Source organism: Erinaceus europaeus, chromosome 14, assembly GCF_950295315.1.
Source record: "Erinaceus europaeus chromosome 14, mEriEur2.1, whole genome shotgun sequence".
NCBI classification, from domain to species: Eukaryota; Metazoa; Chordata; class Mammalia; order Eulipotyphla; family Erinaceidae; genus Erinaceus; species Erinaceus europaeus.
In genome coordinates, this window is record NC_080175.1 from 80,493,129 (window position 1) to 80,516,529 (window position 23,401).

General features: G+C 44.0%; 2 protein-coding genes across 4 annotated transcripts in view; one reads left to right on the forward strand and one right to left on the reverse strand.

Annotated features, from left to right (window-relative positions):
- Positions 1 to 13,913, reverse strand: part of PRKCI (protein kinase C iota) — a 48,271-nt gene extending 34,358 nt beyond the window's left edge. The window contains exons 1-2 of one of the 3 annotated variants that reach the window (XM_060172089.1): positions 13,602 to 13,913; positions 2,526 to 2,647 (exon numbers count right to left, since the gene is read on the reverse strand). In XM_060172089.1, coding sequence (XP_060028072.1) covers positions 2,526 to 2,647; positions 13,602 to 13,699 — 220 coding nt within the window. In that variant the 5' untranslated portion in view covers positions 13,700 to 13,913. The remainder of the gene's footprint in view (positions 1 to 2,525; positions 2,648 to 13,601) is intronic. The other 2 variants (XM_007529806.3, XM_060172090.1) reach the window with 2 other exon arrangements.
- The window catches only part of RIOX2 (ribosomal oxygenase 2), a 365,565-nt gene that overhangs the window by 75,401 nt on the left and 266,763 nt on the right, over positions 1 to 23,401 (forward strand). The gene's annotated exons all lie outside the window — the stretch shown is intronic.

A 23,401-nucleotide genomic window follows, 5' to 3' on the forward strand; every position in this document is an offset into this window, starting at 1 on the left:
TATAATCAGCAACACAACTTCAGTTCCTACTTCTACAAAATATTCCCTGAGGTCTGATAGTAGAATGTATATATATAAAACCATATAAATTTAAAGATAGTCTACATATGCAAATGCTTGGAACAAAAACTACACTGACCACATGCTGAATGAACACTGCAAAATGACTAATGACCAGAAACCAGGTTTCTGTCACTTGCTTTAGAAGAAAGTGAGTCATTAACATAGTATGTTTGGTTAGAGCCTTCCAGGCCATCATTCTGTCAAACTGTCCCCCACCTGAGAAGCTGCTCAAGGTCACAGAAAGGAAGCACAGCTCCTTAAAAGTACTTCTTTATTTAGGCACTTAGCAGTGTTGAACAAAGGTTTAGTAAGACTTTGGGGGTGTATTTCAGAAAAGAATTTATTTTGGGAACCAGGGATGGAGCCTAGGGCTTCACACAGGCAAGCCACATGCTCTAACAATGAAGACAGCTTCGCCTGAGCTGCTACTAAACGCAGTTTTAGGCAGCTTACAAGGGGAAGCCAGCACCTCCCTCAGCCAGCCAGCCGAGAACTGAGTCAGCTCCGGAAAGCAGCGAGGTGGCAGATGCGTGTGTGCTGGCATTCTTGAGTGTCAAAGTCACTTGGCACACACTTGGGGTATGAGCTAGGTCCTCCACACTGCATTCTTGTGGTTTCACAGACCACGACCACACGCTGGATGCCGCCAGCTAACCTTGTGCCAAGCTGAATCACTCTCAGCATGCAGGGGGGCTCAGTGTGCTTGGTGAGGTGAGAGAGAAAAATGAAGTCTTCTCTTTCCCCGCTTTCAAGGAAAAACGAGTGCCTCTACTCCTTCCTCAAGGTGTCCACCAGACCCCTCTTTTTCTCTTGTCTGAGTGTTACTCCATTAGTCCTCCTCAGTTTCATGCTATTTTCTTTCCCTCCCCTAGTTCTTCTCAGGCAATGTGGCATGTGAGTCTCCCCCTCAAACATCTTGTTCCCACACAGCACTTACTCAGCAGTTTATTGCCTCAAAAGGAATAGCAGCCCAGCAAGTGACAGCGTGGACAATGCCTTGGACTCTAAGTATGAGGTCCCAAGCTTGAGACCTGGTATTACATGTACTTGTGATGCTCTAGTTCTCTCTCTCTCTCTGTAAATAAGAAAGAGTAAACATAAGACTGAAATTAGAGAAAATGAGTAAGGGAGGGATGACAAGATCTTTTTAATTCCTTTTACTTTGTATTTTCTCCCCGTTTCTGTTATTATTTTATTAGATAGATACATACATACCACAGTGCCAAAGCTTCCTTCAACGTGATGGGGGCTGGGCTTGCTCTGGGGTTACGTACATGGCAAAGCAACACACTATCGAAGCGAGCTGTTTCACCAGCTCTATACTCTGCGTGTTTTAAATCACAGGTTTATAACCTTTTAGATTACAAACAATTTAACATTTGGTTTATTCTGTTATAGGTCTAGTTGATACACTGCAGATATTCCCGGCAGGTGGAGATGCTGCTTCTTTTGTGTTCTGGGATCTCTCTGCATCTTTTTTTTTCCACACTGGGGCTCTGTGTGCCAGACTACACCATTCCTGTTTTTTTTAATAGCGAATGTGAGCCATAGAAATAAAGAGAGAAGGGAGTTGGGCGGTAGCGCAGCGGGTTAAGCGCAGGTGGCGCTAAGCACAAGGACCAGCGGAAGGATCCCGGTTCGAGCCCCTGGCTCCCCACCTGCAGGGGAGTCCCTTAACAGGCGGTGAAGCAGGTCTGCAGGTGTCTGTCTTTCTCTCCCCCTCTCTGTCTTCCCCTCCTCTCTCCATTTCTCTCTGTCCTATCCAACAACAATGACATCAATAATAACTACAACAATAAAAAAAATACAAGGGCAACAAAAAGAATAAATAAAATAAATAAAAAATTTTAAAAAAAGAAATAAAGAGAGAGAGACACACAAAGCTCTACTGCTCCTGAATCTTTGCCCCTATGGTGGGGAGTGGGGGACTTGAACCCAGGTCCTCTACAATTGAAGCCACCACCCAGCCTATATGCTCTCCTTTACCACACGTTCATCTCACTAAGAGACCAAGACTCTGAGGACAGAAAAATGTGCATCCTCAGCACACAGCTATCCAGTAAATATCTGTCATTGAGCTGCCAACACCTTTAAAATACCTGCCGTCATAATCACTTTTATCTCATTAAAATTCTTTAATATTCATCAAAGCAGTCAAGTTATCGAAGGATATTTCTTTATTTAAAGATAAATAACAAGTGTCGACAGATTTCCAATACACCTTTCTGCTCCATACTAACTAGAATTATATTTTAAAAAGAGATGATAGAACAGCCTCTTAAATCCTCACACAGACCACCCTGCTTATTTATTTGATAGACAGAAAGTGAGTATTAATATTCATTTCACAGAGACAGAGAGGAGAGTGTGAAAGAGACCACAGCATCGCACCTGGGTCAAAGTAGCAAGCTATCCAAGCGAGCTATTTCAGCGGCCCACACTGCCCTCTCTTCCCCACTCACCTTCTTCATCTATCCATTTCATGGTGAAAAGCTGTTCATTGTCAAAGGAGCACATGTCTCGAACCTCATTACAAAGGCCCTCAAAGGAGATGGAAGGTTCAAAATGTGTTATCATGATGTCCCTGAAAAAGAAAACAAGTTGTAAACCAGACAATAATTAAGACTAGTACTGTCTTACATGTTCTGGGGGCCTGGCAAGTTGACAGACTTGTTACTGTGTGTGCATACACAGGCACTGCTTCTTGTTGACTTTACCTGTGAAATGAAACACCAATATTAAATACTTCTTAAAAACAGTTATGAGGAACCTTAATGCAGCCTCCCCTCCTCAGGAAACAACTGCTCTGACAGATGACCGTCTGCTTTTTGCCTTCATGCGAGGTACTGAAGGCCTGCTCTCTGTAAGGCACTGCACCCCACAGGGGGACTGAAGCTAAGTGTCTACCTTCAATTGGTCCACGTAACACCCCTCCCCAAAGTCTACTGTTTGCTAGACAGAACTTCAATCATAGGTTTATCCATATACCTAACAGGGAAGATAGCACAATGGTTATGCAAAAAGACTCTCATTCCTGAAGCTGAGAGCTCCCAGGTTTAATCCCCTGTACCACCACGAACCAGAACTGAGTAGTGTATTTTGGTTTAAAAAAAAAAAAAAGTGTAAAAGCTAGATTTATCTAGATACTCAGCCCTGACTCCTACAAACTGAAACACTCATGAGAGAGCTTAGTCAATTTTTGTATGGCATGACTGGAGACTTCACACCTTCATTTTCATCTTTATGATTTGAAAATCTAATTCATATTTCAAGGCAAGTTAAAGACACAGGAAACCACAAATGTATACTCATTTATTTTTCTCTCTATGACATACAGAGTATTGAGCAGGGGTGGGGTAGAGAGCATAATGGTTATGCAAAGAGACTCTCATGCCTGAGGCTCCAAAGTTCACCCCCCCCCCCCCCATTAAGCCAGATCTGAACAGTGCTCTGGTGAAAAAAAAAAGTATTGAGCAGTTGGAAGGTAGCACAGTTGATAAGGCCTTGAACTCTCAAGCATGGGGTCCTAAACTCAACTCATGGTATCCTATGTGTCAGCGATGCTTTGGCTTTCAAATACTTAAATTGTTCTTCCCGTGGGGGTACAATCCAAAGTCCCTCTGTAAACTGGCTCTCTGACCTCCGTCTTGGACAGCCTGGTGGGTAGCCCATGTCTACAGCCCATCAGCTGTAAACCACCAACGTCAACTAGTGTCAGGATGCGGGTTAATCCAGGCTCTCTACCACGAATCAGCTGTGCGAAGTGACCGCGACGACGGGGGACCAGTGAGTAGCTACTTAGCTCATCTGGGGCTCAATTTTCTCGGAATAATCATCTAGCCATGTGTCATTACAAGGTTTTAAAAGATTCAGTAAACCAATATTTGTAAGTTTTAGAATAGTGCCCCGTGTATAATAAGTACATGCTATAGTCTAGTACATTCTTTTTTTTTTATCTTTATTTATTTATTGGATAGAGACAGCCAGAAATTGAGAGGGGAGGGTTGGATAGAGAGGAAGAGAGACAGACACCTACAGCACTACTTCACCACTCGTAAAGCTTTCCCCCTGCAGGTGGGGACCAGAGACTCGAACCTGGGTCCTTGCGCATTGTAACATGTGTGCTCAACCAGGTACGCCACCACCTGGTCCCCAGTCTAGTACATTCTAAACGTATAACAGTTCATGAAATATTTTAAACAGTAGTGAAACCTCACTAGACAGCTAAAATAATCCAACTTCTATTAGCAACACATGGATATCTTCAATTTATATGGTAGAAGGAACAGGGGCCCAGTAGAATGAAAGAAAACTAAAATGACAAATTACCAAAGTCTTCACAAAAGGAAATGGCACCAGGAGCAGACCAGAAAAGACTCCGAAAATTCTACATGACTGAAAACAGATGAGGTTAAATTGGCCTAAAAAAAAAAAAAAGAAAAGAAAAGGAAAGGAAAGAAAGAAAGAAAAGACCCAGCCAGCTTCAAAACAGCGAAGAGCAACTGTGGGGGGTAGGGAGAGAGAGATAAGGCTTTACTGACAAAGTAACTAATTTTTTCCATACTGCTTGGCTCCTTAAGTGCATTAACACATACATAAGCATTCATCGGAATGCTTTGAACAACAATGTTTGAGCCTGTGAAATAGCTCACTTGGATCGTGCACCATGTGCATCACCCAGGTTTCAGCAGACCTCACTACACTGAAAGGAAGCTTCAGTGCTAGTATCTTTCACTCTTGGCCTGTTAATTAAAAGCAAGCAAACAAACAAACAAAAAGGAGTGAAGGGGAAGGTGAGGAGGGAAGGGGAGAAAAAGAAGAGTTGAAGAAGGGCTGGGAAAATAGCATAATGGTTATGCAAAGAGCCTTTTATGCCTGAGACACCAAAGGTCCTAGGTTCAATCCCCAGCACCACTATAAAAACTAGAGTTGAGCAGTGATCTGGTGAAAAAAAGAGGAGGAGGAGGAGGAGGAAGGAAACTACCTACACAATTTCTCTGGCAAAGAACAATTATCTTCCTTTAGTGTAGAGGAGGAAATCAGTCTGATTAGACATCAATATATGACTTCCCTGTAAGATTTTTTTTAAGTCTCTTTTTTTTTAACCAGAGCACTCCTCAGCTCTGGCTTTGGGGGGGGGGGGGGAGTTTGAACCTGGGACTTTGGAGCCGCAGGCATGAGTCTCTTTGCATAATCATTATGCTATCTACCCCCCACCAAATTTTTAAAATCTTATTATTTTTTTTTTTTTGCCAGCAGGGTTACTGATGCAGTTTGCCACCAGCAACTACAAATCTACTACTCCCGGCAGCTATTTTTCTTTCTTTTTAAAATTTATTATCTTTTTATTTATTTATTGGATAGAATCAGAAATTGAGAGGGAGAGAGACAGAGAGACACTTGCAGCCCTGCATCACCATTCATGAAGCTTTCCCCCTGCAGGTGGGGACCAGGGTCTTGAACCTGGGTCCTTGTGCACTGTAATGTGTGCGCTTACCCAGGTGCGCCACCGCCTGGCCCCCATTATTCTTTCTTTCTTTTTATTTTTTCTCTCCTTTCTAATTTGATCGTTCAAGAGAAATTGAGAGGGGGAGGGAAAGACACCTGCAGACCTGCTTCACTGTTACTAAAGTGTGCCCCACCCCCAGCAGGTGGGAGCGGGCATTCAAACCCAGGTCCTTGTACATAGTGATGTGTGCGATCAGCTGGGTGTACCACAGCCTGGCCCCCAATCTTATTTTTTACAAGTTAAAAACTTATCAGAACATACACAGTTAAAACATCTATGCAATCCTTAAAAAGCATAAGCACACACATCCGAAAGTGACTCAGTGAAGGAGTTACGCTTTATCAACTGCCACTCCTAAAGTTTCAGGAACTAAAACATTTGAAGGAGTTCTTTGTAAACACTTCTCTACTTAATTAGGAAACCACCATTTTCATACACTTCACAACCACCAGATCCTAATTATAGACCAAGAGAACATCGAGCTGCAAAATAAAGACACTACATTCTACAGGAACGAAATAAACTATACATAAAAGTGTTTTTCTCCTGGTTTTAACTTCAGTGTTAGCATAAATTATCTTACCACTGGTCTTTGGCAAAATATAGGCTGCTTCACCACAAAGCTTGCCAAAATGACAAATTTAGATTTTGTTTAAACTGAGTATTATAAAAAAGAAAAAAAAATTAATTTGCTACTGGGTTCCCAGAGACAAAACCTTTAAGCATTCCTAAATAGGACTAATTAAAAAAAATTATGTCTCTACCTAATAATAAATATATTTAAAAAGCCTCTATGTTTCAGACTGATAGATTTAAATAATAATAAATTAAAAAAAATTTAAAGAAAGCAGGCCACAGGCACTTGGTGAGCGAGTATCTCTGTGTCCCAGATTCAGGCAGTGAATGGGGAAAGGTGGGGGCCAGAATATTCCTACCATCTCAATGGATCAGCCCTCAAATTAACCACTATTACCCCCCTCCAAAAATAATTTAGAAAGCCATAAAGCAACTTCTATTCTCGATCATCCAGTTAACTAATAACTGAACTAAGGTGGTCTGGGAGGTGGCACAGTGAACTCTCAAGCATGAGGCCCTGAGTTCAACCCCAGGCAGCACATGTACCAGTGATAGCTAGTTCTTTCTCTCCATGAATAAATAAGTAAAACCTTCAATAATAATAATAATAATAATAGTAATAATAATAACTGAACTAAGTTCTGTCTTTTTGACATTACACCTCGGGAGCAAAGACTGGGAGTTCAGGCCGGGTCCTGTTGCCTCTGACCACCCGGTGTGGTCGTTTGGTTTTCTTGTCCACAGCTGGACATTGCCAGGAAAATATACAGGCTCCAAGGGGGCCGCGGGGGGGGGGGGGTACTGGACTCACAGCTGTGGAGACACACAGTGGGGCAGCGTCTCAGATGGAGAGCCCAAGGGCTGATGGCAAAAGACTGATGGCCATTAGACAAGCCCTTTTAGGTAATCTGGAAAAGCCCGATCAATGAGGTAAAAAGGAAAAGCTATTTTTATGAGGGGCGAGATTCAACTTTAAGGTGAAGGAGCTGACATAATGGTTATCTAAGACTTCCATGCCTGAGGCTCTGAGGTCCCAGGTTCAAGTACCCTGGTTGTTCTCTTGTCTCACTGTGATGTAATAAAAATAATATATATACGTGTACATATATGCACATGAAAAATGGGCTAGGGAAACAGCATAGTGATTAAGTCTCCCCATGCCTGAGGCGCATACGGTCACATGACACCAAGTGCTCTGGTTAAAGCCTTTTCTGGGGAAAAAGGCTCAATTTTGTATGTGGCTAAGCATCAGTGTACCATCTATGACACGGGAGACAGTATCTACTCTAAATAGTTAAGTGAAAAACACCACAATTCTGAGACATGTGGGTATATTATAATAAAGTCTAGGCAATTTTCATACTCTAATGGGAGAAAAAGGCTAATTTAAAAAAAATTCATTTATTTTATTTATTTAATTTTTTATTTTTAGGACTATTTTTTATTGGGGAATTAATGTTTTATATTCAACAGTAAGTACAATAGTTTGTACATGCAATGTTCTGCATGTACAAAAATCTCATTTATTAATGAGAGAGAGTGCGAGTGAAAGAGAAAACACAGACCTGAGCAGCATCACTCCATCACTCTGGCACACGTGCTGCTGAGGACTGAGCTCGAGACTCAGTGCTTGAGAGTCCCACGCTTCACCCACTGCGCCACCTCTGGGACTACCAGACTGGTTATGTTTTGTTTCTTTAAAACAGAGATAGAGACTCAAAGAGATCACAGCACCAAAATTCTTTCAATACAGTGGGAGCCAGACTCCAATCTGCATCACCTCCATGGCCAAGAAGTGTGCTGTTCAAGTCAAAACCCCAGAAGACTGGGTATTTGAAAATAGTTTATGAACATCTAACTACTGGCCACATTTCACTAAGATTATAGATCACTGCTGGTGGCCCAGGAAATAGAGCACAGTGGACAACATCCTGTACCCGCAAGCAGGAGATCCTGAGTTCACCCGCATGGAGTATGTCAGTGTTGCTCTGCTTCTCCTTTGCTCCCTCACAAATGAACAAACATCACTGCTGAGGATAGAGAGGGCTCCAAGTAGAGAGCTAACCTCCTTGCTATGTACTTACTAGCCCGGTATGAGCCTTGGCACCCACGTGGAAAGTTCTACAGCACTAAAGGAAGTGCTGGTGGTTCCTCCCCGACCACGACCACCACCACCCTCACTCGCTATCTCTCCTAGCAAGACAGGCCTGACACGGACAATGACTGTAAGAATATGGATTAAATCTGCAGATGCACCTTCAGCATGGTTTGAAATAGTGATTTAATGAAGACAAAGTTGTGTTTGCCTTCAGGAAAAAAGATTAAATGAATCAAAGTATAGCATCATGGAACACAATATACCAATTATAAAGTGGTGACCCTTTCTATCTCTATGAATGGCTCTATCTTTCCATAGATAAGAAACAAAAACCACTGAACTTAAACAGAATGAGGAAGATCTTGGGAATCTCTAAGAAAATTTTCTTTTCTATTTTCTTTCTTTCTTTTTTTTAAACCAGAGCACTACTCAGCTCTGGTTTATGGTGGTGCAGAGGATTGAACCTCGGTATTCATTCATTTTACTAACGTGACAGAGAGAGAGTGGTTAAGAGGGAACTGGGGCATCACTGTGGCACACGCAACTGCAGGTACTGAGAGGCCAAGATTCTCCACTGCGACACCTCCCAGGCTAGAATGTTCTAAAGAGTCACTCCCCTCTGCCTGCCCCGGCCTGGCCATCATGTGTGGTCGTGGTCTGCCCTGGCTGTCCCAGCCTCTCTGGCCACCCTTCAGCCTCAGTCCCTAAGGCTCTCGAGCACTGTGGCTCCTCTCATTATCTCAAAGCCTCCTTGGCCTGGGCTTGGTGTCTGGGCACTATGTCCTTTCTCTGTCGAGCAAAGAAGGTTCTGGATCAGCTACGTGTGGAAAGGTCACAAGGACTGGGCCCACTAGGTAGCACTCCTCCAGCTCTTGACTGTCCTGTGCTGGCTCTACTTCCTGAGAACCAAAACTCAAGCGTGCTGCTAAAATGGTTTTGCAATACTTTTAGGAACAGTTGTCTTGCTGAGACTTGTTGGCAGTGAGAACCACCCTCCCTGCTCTGTCAGGGGAGCTGTGTGGCCTCTCACGACTGCTCAGCAGCTGTGATTAAAAAGTGCTTTTTAGGAGCTTTCTCCAAGATTGCCAACATTTATTTTTATTTGATAGGAGAGCAAGAAATTGAGGAGAGGCAGGCAGACATATGCGGCATTTATCATTCATGAAGCTTCCCCTCTGCAGGTGGAAACAGGGGCTTGAAATTGGGTCCTTGCACATGATAGTATGTGCGCTCAACCATGTGTGCTGCCGCCTGGACCCTACCATACATTTTTTTAAAAAAAGATTTGTTATTTATGCATTTACTGGATACAGACTGAGTGAAATTGAGAGCGAAAAGAAAGAGAGGCAAAGAGATACCTGAAGCATTGCTTCACCGCTCACGAAGCCTACCCCCTGCAGGCAAGGACAGGGGGCTTGAGCTTGGGTCCTTGCACATAGTAACATGTGTGCTGAGCTGGGTGCGCCACCATCTGGCCCTTACCATACCTTTAGAATGTGTGAAAATGAGTTGTGCGGACAGATCCTTGCTACAGCCTATCCCAGAACCGCCAGTGCCTTTACACCAGGATAAACACACACAATGGGGATCTGGGCTCACCAATAAAACCTGTTTCTCTTCCTGCAGGCTTCCAGCACCTGGTAATGGTTGAAGAGGGCAAGCTTTCATGGAGAGAAGTTCTAGGTGGTCTCCTATAAAAATCAATCTCCTGCTTTAAAAAAAACCCTATAGTCATTATCATAAAATGTCTTTTAAATCTAGGAGATAATTATACTTTCATTGAGAATAGATTCAACAGGATGAAGACACTATTCACTTTCTAAAGGTGAGGGCAAATTTTAAAAAAAGAATATATATATTCCAAGATTGGATATTGACTATTGACTGAAAATGAAAAGAATGTCAGGAGCTGAGAGAAAGTTCTCTGATAGTGGCCATCTGGAACATAATGGGAAAAGATTTCCTCTCTCTCCAAATGCAAACCAGACTGTCCTTATAATTCTTGGTATAGAGGAAGGGTTTTCTATTTTAAAATTCAGGTAGGTGTTCTGGTTAGCTAACCTGTTCATTAGCTCTCCTTGCTGGTGACTCACTTTAGTTTCATCTTAGTAGTAAGGAGCAGCTGACCATATAATAGCACAACTATCTGTTTAGCCTATTGCTAATAAACATGCGATCTTAACAGATCTGATTGCAGAGGACAGGAATTGGTACACTCTGGAGAGTGCTGATGTTGTTTTCAACTGGGACTTGAAATTAGGGTAGTATCAGAAATTTTTCATTGACTAGAAAGTTCTAAAAGGCAAAGATTAATTCTTCCCTTAGCAAAAATTCAGTTTTTTTAAAGATCCATTTATTCATTAAAGAGAGACATATGGGGTGGGGGGAGAGGGGGAGAAGAAAGAGGAACCAGAACCAAGAGCTTCACTTTCACTCTGAGACACGCAATGCCGGGGCTCAAACTCAAGCCCCTGTGCTTGAATCTCAACACTTTATCCACTGGGCTACTTCTCCAGGGCTGCAAAAATGCAAAGACATTAAAAATTTAAGGAAACATTATCTTAAACGTCTTGAGCAAAGTATAGTCAAGCACTAGACAAGTTATATACCCTTCTGCTTAACAAAAACAAAAAACAAAACAAAAAACTGGATCAATAAGTCAAGGAAACCTAATACCTACATTCCTACAGCATTAAGTCAACTGTGTTGTCTTTCCAAAGGCTAACACACATTGGTTTTAATTTACTAAAAAAGCCAACTGGGCCAGAAAAATAGCTCACACGGATAGTGTGCTACTTGGCCATGTACACAACCCTCCTGCCAGCCCAGCCCCTGCGACACTGAAGGAAGCTTCTGTACCGCTTCTCTCCCTTTCTCTATCTACCTGAAAGTAAAATGAGCAGAACTCAGGCCCTGGATGAGGTCCTGGATTCTAATCCTGGCACCCATAATGGCTACGCAGGGCTCTTCTTCATCTGTCTCTGTATGTGACATATACACAGCACACACGCACACACACACACACACACTTAGAGCATGTTGACTAACCTTTTTTATATTTTTTATTTAATTCATTAATTTATTTTTTAGAGAGACAGAGAAAGGAAGACAGAAGGCAGTGAGAGTGCAAGAAACCACAGAACTCAAACTTCCTTCAGTGTGCTGGGGCCGGGGTTGATCCTGGCTGGAACACATAGCAAGGCAGAGAGCACTGTTCAAGTGTGCTATTTCACTGGCCTGAGTTAATGTTTTAAAAAGACAGAGAAGTAGAAACAACAGATGAACAAAAATTGAGTGGCACCAGGAAGAGAAGCTATTTCATTCGTCACACCTAGCGACAATTCCTAGACTATCAACTCACAAAAAGAAGACTTATCATCATTAATTTTAGATATAGACAGAAATCAGAGAGGGGATGAAAAGGACCACACCACCATAGCTTCCTTCAATGTTGTGGAGGTTGGGCTCACACCTGGGTCACACAAAGGTTTTTCACCAGCAAACTCTCTGGGCCTGGAAGATAGCCTCACCCCATGGGGCCTGTGCCTTGGAACTGTGTTTCAGTTCCAGTAACTCATGGGTCTGCCACAACAGGAGGGGAAGCACTCTGTCGCTGCCCCACCCCCCAATAAAAAGAATGAAAAAGTCATGGGGGTTGGGGAGGGGGATCAGCAAGGCACAGGCTCTCAACACCACAAAAACAGCAACAATAAAGTGAAACATTTAATCTATGGAACTGCAGACAAAGGAAGCAAAGCTCTGCCCAGCCCCCAGCACCCCCCCCCCCCAAGCGTAAAGTTCATAGACGATTATCCTCAAGTGGTGGCTTAGGGAGGGTCTAAGAACATGCACATACATTCCTAGGTATTGTTTCAAAATCAAGAGCCCCTGAACAACTCAGCAAAAACACTGATAAAAGACAGCCTGCAACAATTCCTGGAAACTTCTGCCCCCAAAATAGCGGAGTCTAATAAAACGGCTTCCTGGCAGCAAGGGAGGTAGTGAGTTCTCACATCTAATCAATAAGACATTTGGGGTGAGTGTCTTTGAAATCAGAGCAGGGGAAGAGGCATTTTTAAAGTTTGCTATCTTCTTCTGATCTGCTCAGGAATGTACAAGTATGCAGGGCAGCCTCAACCTCCTAGTGCTTTATTTACTTATTTATTTATTTATTTTTAAGCAGTTTACTTCTGCTTGAACACTACTTAGCTTAAGACATGCCAAAGCAGTTGGAGTTTGCTGTCGTTAACCCTTGGCTCCAAAGGCATATTTGTGTTCACAGGAACATTCCCCTTTCCTCATGACCCTGAATGCAATTCTCTCCAAGAACTCACAAACCACAAGCAAATCCCAGGGCAGAGGGGCTCCTAAGTCACTGAAGGAAGAATGTAGTGTAATGATACAACAGTCACAAGCCAGGACTCCTTCTGGTGACCACGGGAACTATTATCAAGGTAGTAATAAGATGAGTAAAGATCACAGATTTAAAAACTGGGCTCCTCCTCTCACCCTGAAACTCCTCACTAAATAAGAGGGCCTTTGAAGCCTCGCTGATTAAGAAGCATTCACAAAAACTTTAATACATACATACTGAAGATTTATTTATGAGAGAGAAGCTGAGCATCATCACTTTAGCACACGGGATACCAGGGATGGGGACCTCAACTTGGAGAGTTGTGTTTTTTACACATATGCGGAGGTAGCATAGTGGTTATGTAAATGTCTCAAGCCCGAGGCTCCAAGATGCCGGGATCAATCCCTGCAGCTGCAGGAACCAGAGCTGAGCAGTGCTTGGAAAAACAACATGAAAAAGGGCCGGGGAGATAACATAATGGTTATGCAAAGAAAACTTTCAAGCCTGAGGCTCCAAGGTTCCAAATTTAATCCCAGGCACCACTGTTAACCATAGTTGATAAATGCTCTAGTGAAGGAGGAAAAAAAATCAATCAATAGATAAATAAGCCCACCAGGGAATGGCCCGAGAGACAGCACAGTGGTTGTACAAAAAAGATTCATGTCTGCTGCTCTCATGCCCCAGGTTCAATGCCCAGCACCACCATAAACCAGAGCTGAGAAGAGCTCTGATTAAACAAATCAGCAAACCAGCCTGAGCCTGGACGAGTCTTCACCCTCGATCCCACGCAGCCCTTCAGCCTTCAGCGCGCAGCTGCGGGCGGCCGGGTCCCCGCACACCCCCGCGACCTGAGCAGGTAGGAGGCGCGGAGGCTTCGGGCCTGCAGCCGCCCAGCCCGCGGAAGCGACCTCGCCCGCGCCCGGAGCCCGCCGAGCCCCCGCGCCGCCCCGGGGCACCCAGGGCGCCCAGTCGCCGCCTCACGCGCCGGCCCGCACACTCACCCGCGGTAATAGGCTTTCACCCGGACCTGGTGCGAGTGGTCGCCGCCGCCGCCCGCCGCCGGGTGAGCCATAGCACTGCTGTCCCTCTGGGTCGGCATGTCCTCACCGCCCGGCCGCGGGTGCGGGGTCTGGGGGCGCCGGGCGCCGCGAAGGATCTGCTCGACCGAGCCGGAGTAGGAGCAGCGGAAGCCGGAGCCGGAGAAGCGGGAGCCGCGCCCTCCCGCGCACCTACCTGAGCTCCGCGGCCGCCCGCACTGCCTCCCGCGGCCCCGCCCACCGCCCGGCACGCCGCCGCCACCACCGCCCACCTCGCCCGCTCCCCGGGCCCACATTCCAAGACTGGGCGGGCCGAACCATTCGCAGGGGGGCACCGAGGAAGAGGGAGCATGGGTCCCGGAACCGAAAGTGACACGGAGGGATTGTCATGGATTCATAGAGGAGAATAAAGGGAAACTTCGGGGACTGGAAGTCTAATCAGGGTCTCTGTCTGCAGGGAAGGCGGGAAAGTACACATGCTGGAGCTTTGCCCCCTCTGAGAACTTAGTTGCGTCCACAGCTGGTCTGCCGTGGGCTGCGAGCGGAGGGCCCGCGCGGGTGTCTGGGAGTTGCAGTCCGCGCAGGAGGCTGGGCCGCGATTCCCGCGGTGGAGAGCTCCCCGCCCTCCCAACGTGCGCCCCAGAGACTGTCGCAGTGCTGACCCAGCCTCGGGCTTGGGCATCTGGGGCACTGGTGGGACAGGTGGACCTCCTTGCGGTGTGGACATTGGTTTGTGACGAGTTCAGTCTTTCAGTTGAGCCAACAGCTCCTTGATACAGTGCTTTTTAGGGAACAAGGATGTTGGTATCTACTCAACATGGTTAATTTAGAAGGTGGGATGACCTTGAACCCAGAGCATGTACTCCAGCCCCCTCAGCAGAGCTAATGTAAATAACTATTTATTTACGAACAGTATTTATTTATTTATTTTTAGCTATCTGTGAGGCTTCACCAATCTGGGATAATTTTTTTTTTTTCCAGAGAAAAACCACAGCACCAAGGCTTCGTTCAGTGCAATAGGAGCTGGGTCATGCACATGACAAAGCAGTGAACTATCCACGTGAGCTATTTACTGACCCCATTTATGTATTAATCAGTGAGAGAACCAGAATAACACTTTGGCACATGGCACATGTGATGCCAGGGATTGAACTCATTCTAGTCATTCCATCATTTCCTTGGTCACACTGAGCAAATATTTTATTTATTTAATCTGTTTCGTATAAAATAGCATTTCACCCTAGTACATGGCATGCAGCTGATTATCTGGAAGACTCCGGGCATGCATGTGCTGTGTCTGAGGGCTGGGCTGTCTCCCCAAGTGACAGCATAATACTTTAGTAGAAATAGTTTAATACACACATGTAGAAGGTGTAGCTCTTCATACTCCCTCTGTGGCCTTCATACCTGGCTGTATGGCTATATTGCTAATGATGCACATGAACAATTAATGTTTATCCAATCCAGCCACCCACAGAATGTTTTCTTTTTTCTTTTTCAGTTTTCTTCTTTTTATTTAATTTTTTGTTTATGAAAAAGAAACACTGACAAAACCATAGAATAAGAGGGGTACAATTCCACACGATTCCCACCACCAGAATTCCGTATCCCATCCCCTCCTCTGATAGCTTTCCTATTCTTTATCCCTCTGGGAGCATGGACCCAAGGTCATTGTGGGATGCAGAAGGTGGAAGGTCTGGCTTCTGTAATTGCTTCCCCGCTGAACATGGGCATTGGCAGGTCGATCCATACTCCCAGTCTGTCTCTCTCTTTCCCTAGTGGGGCAGGGCTCTGGGGAAGCGGAGCTCCAGGACATATTGGTGGGGTCCGTCTGCCCAGGGAACAAAATGTTTTCTACTAACAACAACTAAGCAAAGATTATAAAGAACGCGGGGCCTGGCACTGCTGCACATGGCTGAGCGCACATGTTATCAAGTGCAAGGAACTGGGTTTCTTCCTGAAGCAGTGCTGCAAGGCTCTCTCTCTCTCTCTCTCTCTCTCTCTCTCTCTCTCTGTGTGTGTGTGTGTGTATGTGTGTGTTTTTCACCAGAGCACTACTCAGCTCTGGTTTATGGCGGTGTGGGGGATTGAACCTGGGACTTGAGAGCCTCAGGCATGAAAATCTCTTCTACTCTTAACCCCTCCTTTTTAAAAAAAAATTTTTTTAATATTTATTTATTGTCTTTTGTTGCCCATGTTGTTGTAGTTATTATTGTTGGATATGACAGAGAGAAATGGAGAGAGGAGACAGAGACAGGGAGAGAAAGACAGATACCTGCAGACCTGCTTCACCATCTGTGAAGCGACTCCCCTTATGTGGGGAGCTGGGGACTTATGTGGGAACCGGGGTCCTTATGGTGCCCGTCCATGCACTTTGTGCCATGTGCGCTTAACCCGATGTGCTACCGCCCGACTCCCGCCTTAACCCCTTCTTTCTCTCTCTCTATCTCCTCCTTTCCTCTCAATTGCTCTCTGTCACATCAATTTAAACAAATGAAAGAAAGAAAGAAAGAGGAAATGGCTGCTAGGCAGTAGACTCCTCGTGCCCCAACAATAACCCTTGTGGCAATCAATAAATCAATCCTTATTTTTTTCAAATTTATAAAGAATGTATCCTGTACCAGTGGCCTTTTTCTTCTATTTGAAGGACAGAAGAAAGTGTGTCAGGGGAGAAATAGGGATCTATGGCACTGCTCCCCAATTTCTGAAGCTTCCCCCTGTAAGTGGGAATGGGGACTTGAACCCAGTCCTCCTGTAAGTTAACATATATGTGCTCTACCAGGGACATTGCTACATAAATCTTTTTTTAAGTATCTTACCCTATGTTCATAGCTGCATTATTTACAATAGCCACAGAGTAAAAGCAGCCTAAATACCTATCAGTAGATGACTGTTTAAAGAAGTTATGGGCTATATATTCCGTGGAGTATTACTCTGTAATCAAAAAGATGATATTGTGTCCTTTGGGACAAAATGGATTGAACTGAAGGTGATTATGTTTAGTGAAATAAGTAAAGAAATGAAAGACAACTACCAGATGGTTTCACTCATATGTGGAATCTAGAAATCTGATTTACATGAACTTGCCAAAAAAACAAAACAAACAAAAACAAGAAACAACATATATGTGTGTGTCCAACTGTCTGTACCTGTATGCCTGTATCTGTCTGTGTGTCATACAGGGTGTTATGCACCAGCCTAAAATGAGGGAAGACAGAGACGTCTTAGGGGCATCAGCTTCCTATGTGAGGTGATCAGTGTATTAACGAAGCTCAGGGTCCAGAGGCCAAAAGAGCAGCAGTTCTCAGGAATTGTCCCAGTCTTTGTAGTTCTCTCTCATATGAGAGAGAAGCAGGGTGGAGGGTAGATAGCAAAATGGTTCTGCAAACAGACTCTCATGCCTGAGGCTCCAAAGTCCCAGGTTCAACTCCCCGCACCACCTTAAGCCAGAGCTGAACAGCTCTTGTTAAAAGAAAAAAATTTTAAAAAAAGAAAAAGCAGAGCCAGGGAGGTCGTGCAATCAGTAGTGCTGGACTCTTAACTAGGAGGTCCCAAGTTCAGGCCCCAGCACATATGTGCCAGAGAGATGCTCTGGTTCTCTCTCTCTCATATGAATAAATAACTAAATATTTAAAAATGAAAAGTCCACCATAACAGTGAGGTAGCATGTGCGCGTGCACACACGCACACACACACTCAGGTTCTAAGGAGTTATGCAAGCAAAAAGGACTTGCATATTTCTTTATCAAGAAAGGCTTCACAAAATATATTTGCAACCTAGTAAATACAGACACAAAAGTAGCTTGATTTTTTAATATTAAATTGCCAAGGTGTGCATCCTTTTAAAAAAGTAAATCCATAAGAGATATTATTTTTAAATAATTTATTTATTTATCCATGAGGAAGACAGGAGGAGAGAAAGAACCAGACATTACTCTGGTACATGTGCTGCCAGTGATCAAACTAGGGACCTCATAGTTGAGAATCCAGTGCTTTATCCACTGCACCACCTCCTAGACCACAAAAGACGTTTTTCTCAATAGTTAAGAGGCTTTGCTCTGGACTGCTAATTTAAACTTTGCTCTGGACTGCTAATTTAAACTTGCTTGGGCTGCCCTGAGGCCATGGACCAGCCTAGGCTGCTCAACTAAAGACAGCTTAACCTGACCTTGCTTTTAGGACTGTCTTTATTTAAGGCGCAGAGTGCTGCCCAGGGCAGCAGCAGGATTCAGATAGTAGCTCTGCACCTAGGCCCCAAGTTTGCCTCAAACAGTCTCTCTAAGAATGAATCTCAGCCCCCCTCCCACCCCTAGATTCAAACTTTTTGCAACAAGATTTTCTTGCTCAAGAAATAGCATTTTTTTTTACTTCCAGAATTAAAAACAAACAAACAAAAAAGGGGGCCTGTATTTCCATGCCAAACTGGAAACAACTGAGCAATGAAGTTTGTCTTGAAGGTAACTCTGTGAACACTTTTGCCCCAGGAAGCCTGGGGCATAGTGGGATCTAAATAATCTGCTTCAAGGTGAAAAAAAAAAAACAACCTACCTACCGCTTTTCTCTCGCTTCCCCCCTCATTGTTCTCTCTGAATATCTTAAGTTTGCTGTCTGCTTTCAGTTGCATTTCGTAAGAGAGTGATTTGAATGACTGAATTTTTGTATGACCCATTTTGCTCCGAGTATTCTGAAATTTAATTGACTACAAAAAAAAAAAAAAAAAAAAAGCTGGACGCAGCCATGATATCTAGAGACATCCAGAAACAGTCCAAAAATTGTTTTTTTCTCTTTTGATTTTTTTTTTTTTTTTACATTTTGGAAATGTTTAATCTTGAAAACTGTCTGAGTATAGGTGGGTGGATAGCTCAATGGTTATGCTAATGATTCTCATGCCTGAGGCTTCTAACCATGGTTCTTCTATTGAGCTTATACTGTTTAAACAATGTTGAAACCATACTAGGAAGGACTTAGAAAATTATAAAGATACTTAAACCAATTAAAATCGAGTTATCATTTACAGTAAACTTCTAATCTGCTACAAGTTTTGTTTCACAAGTAAGTGAATTACAGCTGTCAAGTCTTCACCTGAAAAAGCATCTGCTCATATGGAATCCCTGGAAATCCATTTGGACCCCTGTCCTCTGACATTGCCCACAAGATGGCATGACTACAACGCACCCCCCAAAACTAATGATGTGACCTGGCATGACCTGAAGAAACAGATTCACAGACTCCAAAGCTCACTGTCTACAGAAAAGCAGAATTCCGGTAGCTGACCTTCCTCATTGAGATAGACACGCATCGTTTCATCCCCTGGCATTTCTTCTCCTGATTGTCAACACTGAACTGACACTTCTATCAGACTTACTGGTACACCTCTTGGACATTTTACATGACTTTACAGCAGCTTCCCTTTACACTGCTGGGTTTCTCAAAGACTGACCATTATTTTTGTTATTGGTCAGGCTCTGAGCCTGGCCATAGGTAAATATTAAGACCACACAGAGCTTAATCCCAAGCCCTATACATGGCAGAAGGTAAGACGGTTTTCAGTTTGGCCTGGAGAGTTCAGCTGGGCTGAACTTCCTGTGAAGCTGGTACTGTGTCAAGCAGCTCGCATGGTGGCACCTGCGTCAGTGAAGCAGGGATGCAGGTGTCTGTCTCTCCCTCTCAAGTATGAGAGTCTCTTTGTATAATCACTATGCTATCTTCCCCAGCCCTGTCTCTACCACCCCGTTCCCTCTTGATTTCTGGCTGTCTCCAATAAATACATAAAGATAATTAAATTTTTTAAAAATTTCTTAAAGTCCACTACTTCAATACACTATAGGAAAAGAAAATATTTCATGAATAATGTGCAAATTACATGTTGCAATCGCATGTAAAAAACGTGTGCTCTTCAGTCCACAAAATGCATAAAACAGCCTGAACTGTGGTGTTTTGCTGGCACCCTGTGGCTATGCCACAGAATGCATCTCAATAGAGAAATGTGTTAAGTCCCAAAGTATTCTTAGATATTAATCATTATACCTGAAACAGGAATGCAGTGTCGAGACCTAGCTCATACCCAAAGTGTGTGCTCAGTGACTTTCACACTCATGAATGCCAGCACACAGGGGCATCTGCCACCTCTCAGCCTGCCGGGGCTGACTCAGTTCTTCGGCTGGATGAGGGAAATGCTTTCTTCCGTTTCAGGTGAGACTCTTTCCAGCCACAACACTCTTGGGGAGCTGGGAATGTAGTTCAGAAATACTCAATCAGAAAACATTAAAGAACTAATTTATAAACAATTAGCAATAATAAGAATTAGGAGGCTGTAGCGCAGCGCCTTAAGCGCTTATGTCATGAAACACAAGGACTGGCGCAAGGATCCAGGTTTGAGCCAACGGCTCCCCATCTGCAGGGGGTCGCTTCACAGGTGGTGAAGCAGGTCTGCAGGTGTCTGTCTTTCTCTCCCCCTCTTTGTCTTCCCGTCCTCTCTCAATTTCTCTCTGTCCTATCCAACAACACTAGCAATGGCAACAAGGGTAACAAAATGGAAAAAATAGCCTTCAGGAGCAGTGGATTTGTAGTGTAGGCCCTGAGCCTCAGAGATAACCCTGGAGGCAAAAAAAAAAAAAAAGAATTATGTGACAAAAGCTCAATACATACATACATACATACATATATATATATATATATATATATGTATATATATATATATGTTTAGATTTAGTTATTAGGGGGAAGGGCAGGAGTACATCTGATCTGACACAACACACATATTAAAGTGCACAAGGACCCAAGTTCAAGACCCCAGACCCCACCTGCAGGGGGGAAACTTCACGGCTGGTAAAGCAGTACTGCAAATGTCTCTCTTTCACCATCTCTATCTTCCCCTCTTCTTTCAATTTCTATCTATCTCTGCCAAAAACCAATAAATAAAATATTCAATTTAAACATTTTAGTTATTAGTGAGAGAAAGATCCCAGAACATTACTCTGGCACTTGCAATGCTAGAGATTGAAGTTAAAACTTTATGCTTTAGAGTCCAAGACTTTATTCACTGCACTCCCGCTTGTCGACTTTTATCTTGCACATTCCATAAAATTAGAAGGAAAAAAGAGGGTTTGGAGCATATGACTGGAAAAGCACACCATTTACAATGACAACAAAAGTATAAAGTATTTAGACAGAGACATAACCAGAAAGGTTCAAGACACATGGAAAAACAACACAAAGTAAGGGGGGGGGGGAAACCCCTTGGGTTAAAGGAGATCTGTAATACTTCCAAGGGTATCAGAACCAGAGCCTGTTATTTCACTCTATTTAAAGCACATACTATGGAACTTAAAAGAAAATGGGGGCCAGGTGGTGGCATACCTGGTTAAGTGCTCATATTACAGTGCGCAAGGACCCAGGTTCAAGCTGCTGGTCCTCACCTGCAGGAAGAAAGCTTCATGAGTGGTGAAGTAGTGCTGCAGGTGTCTCTTTGTTTCTCCCCTCTCAATTTCTCTCTGTTTCCATCCAATAATAAATAAATAAAAACATTTAAAAAAAGAATATCAAGTATAAAGATCCTATTAAACTGATTTCACATACAGATCTTCAGGTATACAATCACTGAATGTGAATCAGTTAAGTACAATATGATCAGAAGCCAAGAGTCAGGACAGCAGCTGCTCTGGGCCAGAGGAGAGGCTGCGTTTATTCTCTCCCGGTTCTCTGTTAAACAGCTGATCCAGGGTGACCCTAAAGGCAATGGAGGAGTAACTGTTCCATACAACCAACCAAACACAATTCCCAGAAGCACGGGTTAAAGGGATGGATTGGGGAAGGGAACTAAAAGGCCCGTGACTGTTCCCCTTTAAGGGCATACTTATGATACTGAGCCATGAGAAATAGTGGGTGTTACTGTGCTGTGGGAATCTTTAGTCACTGGGGCCCATCTGTGGCACAGCTGGTGGAGAGCACACATGACCATGTGAAAGGACCTGGATTCAAGGTACAATTCCCACCACCACATCCTGTCCCCCCCATAGCTTTCCTATTCTTTAACCCTCTGGGAGTTATGGACCCAGGATCATTATGGGGTACAGAAGGTAGAAGGTCTGACTTCTGTAATTGCTTCCCTACTGAACATGGGCATTGACAGGTCGATCCATACTCCCAGCCTGTCTCTTTCTTTTCCTAGTGGGGCGGGGATCTGGGGAGGTGGGATTTCAGGACACATTGGTGGGGTTGTCTGCCCAGGGAAGTCCGGTTGGCATCTTGGTAGAATCTGAAACCTGGTGGCCTCACCTGAACTTCCCAGTTTTGAAGCAGCCTCCTTGCAGAGCTCAGGACACGCATTGTCTCCGAGTTGCCATCTTGGCTCTGCCCCCATCTTTTTCTTTTCTTCCCTCCCACTCTCCTTCCTTCCTTTTTTTTTTTTTTTTAAATATTTTCTTTCTTTATTTATTGGATAGATACAGAGAGAAGAAGAAAGATACAGAGAGACACTGCAGACCTGCTCCATCGCTCATGAATCTTCCCTCTGAAGGCTGTGACCAGGGGCTTGAACCTGGGCCCTTGTGCACAGGGAAGTGTGCATTCAAGCAGGTGTGCCGTCACCTAACCCCTGTCCTCTCTCTTTTTCGCAAGTGGCATTCTCTAGCTCACATGAAATTATATATAAATATATCTGGAATAGGGGGTTGGGGGGTGGTGCACTTGGCTGAGCGCACACATCAAGGAAGGCCAAACAGCTGGCCTTCTCTCATTGCAATTAACCAAGGCTGACGGTCAGGGATAATAAGAATTCTCTCCTAATGCAGTAATCTTTTTTTTTTTTTTTAATTTAAGAAAGGATAAATTAACAAAACCATAGGGTAGGAGGGGTACAACTCCACACAATTCCCACCACCCAATCTCCATATCCCATCCCCTCCCCTGATAGCTTTCCCATTCTCTATCCCTCTGGGAGCATGGACCCAAGGTCTTTGTGGGTTGCAGAAGGTGGAAGGTCTGGCTTCTTTCTGTAATTGATTCCCCGCTGAACATGGAACATGAACTGGTCGGTCCATACTCCCAGTCTGCCTCTCTCTTTCCCTAGTAGGGTGGGTCTCTGGGGAAGCTGAGCTCCAGGACATATTGGTGGGGTCTTCAGTCCAGGGAAGCCTGGCCGGCATCCTGATGACATCTGGAACCTGGTGGCTGTAAAGAGAGTTAACATAAAAAGCCAAACAAATTGTTGAGTAATCATGGACCCAAAGCTTGGAATAGTGGAGAGGAAGTGTTGGGGGGGTACTCACTGCAAACTCTAGTGTACTTCTGCTTTCAGGTATATATTTTGCAGTAGTTTATGGATACGTGTGAACATATGCTCTCTTTCACAGAAACTGGTGTATATCTAGGTTTTGGGACTTTGTTAGAAAATGAACCACCTGGGATGGAATTAGAGTATACTATGAAAGGAAAGGTCTCACCTGAGTAATGAAGCTGAAGGGTTGTCATTCCACACGTGAAGTCTCTGGACACAGTCTGAAGTGAAGCATGTTGAGGTGGCAATCCTTGCGTTGATTAGGTTGTGATCAGCAGATGCAATATTATTTGATATGGATTGGGAGAGGCATACGGGAAAGTGGGCCCTATCCAAGGGTACCAGGACTGGGGGAAGTAGAGGCTCTATAGTGGAGATGTGAGGTTCCTGCTGTCTTAGGGTTCAAAAAGACAATCGATAGTTAATGTTATCATCACATTATTTGGTAATTGGGTTAACTTTGAAAAGTCCTTTTGTTAGGGTTTGC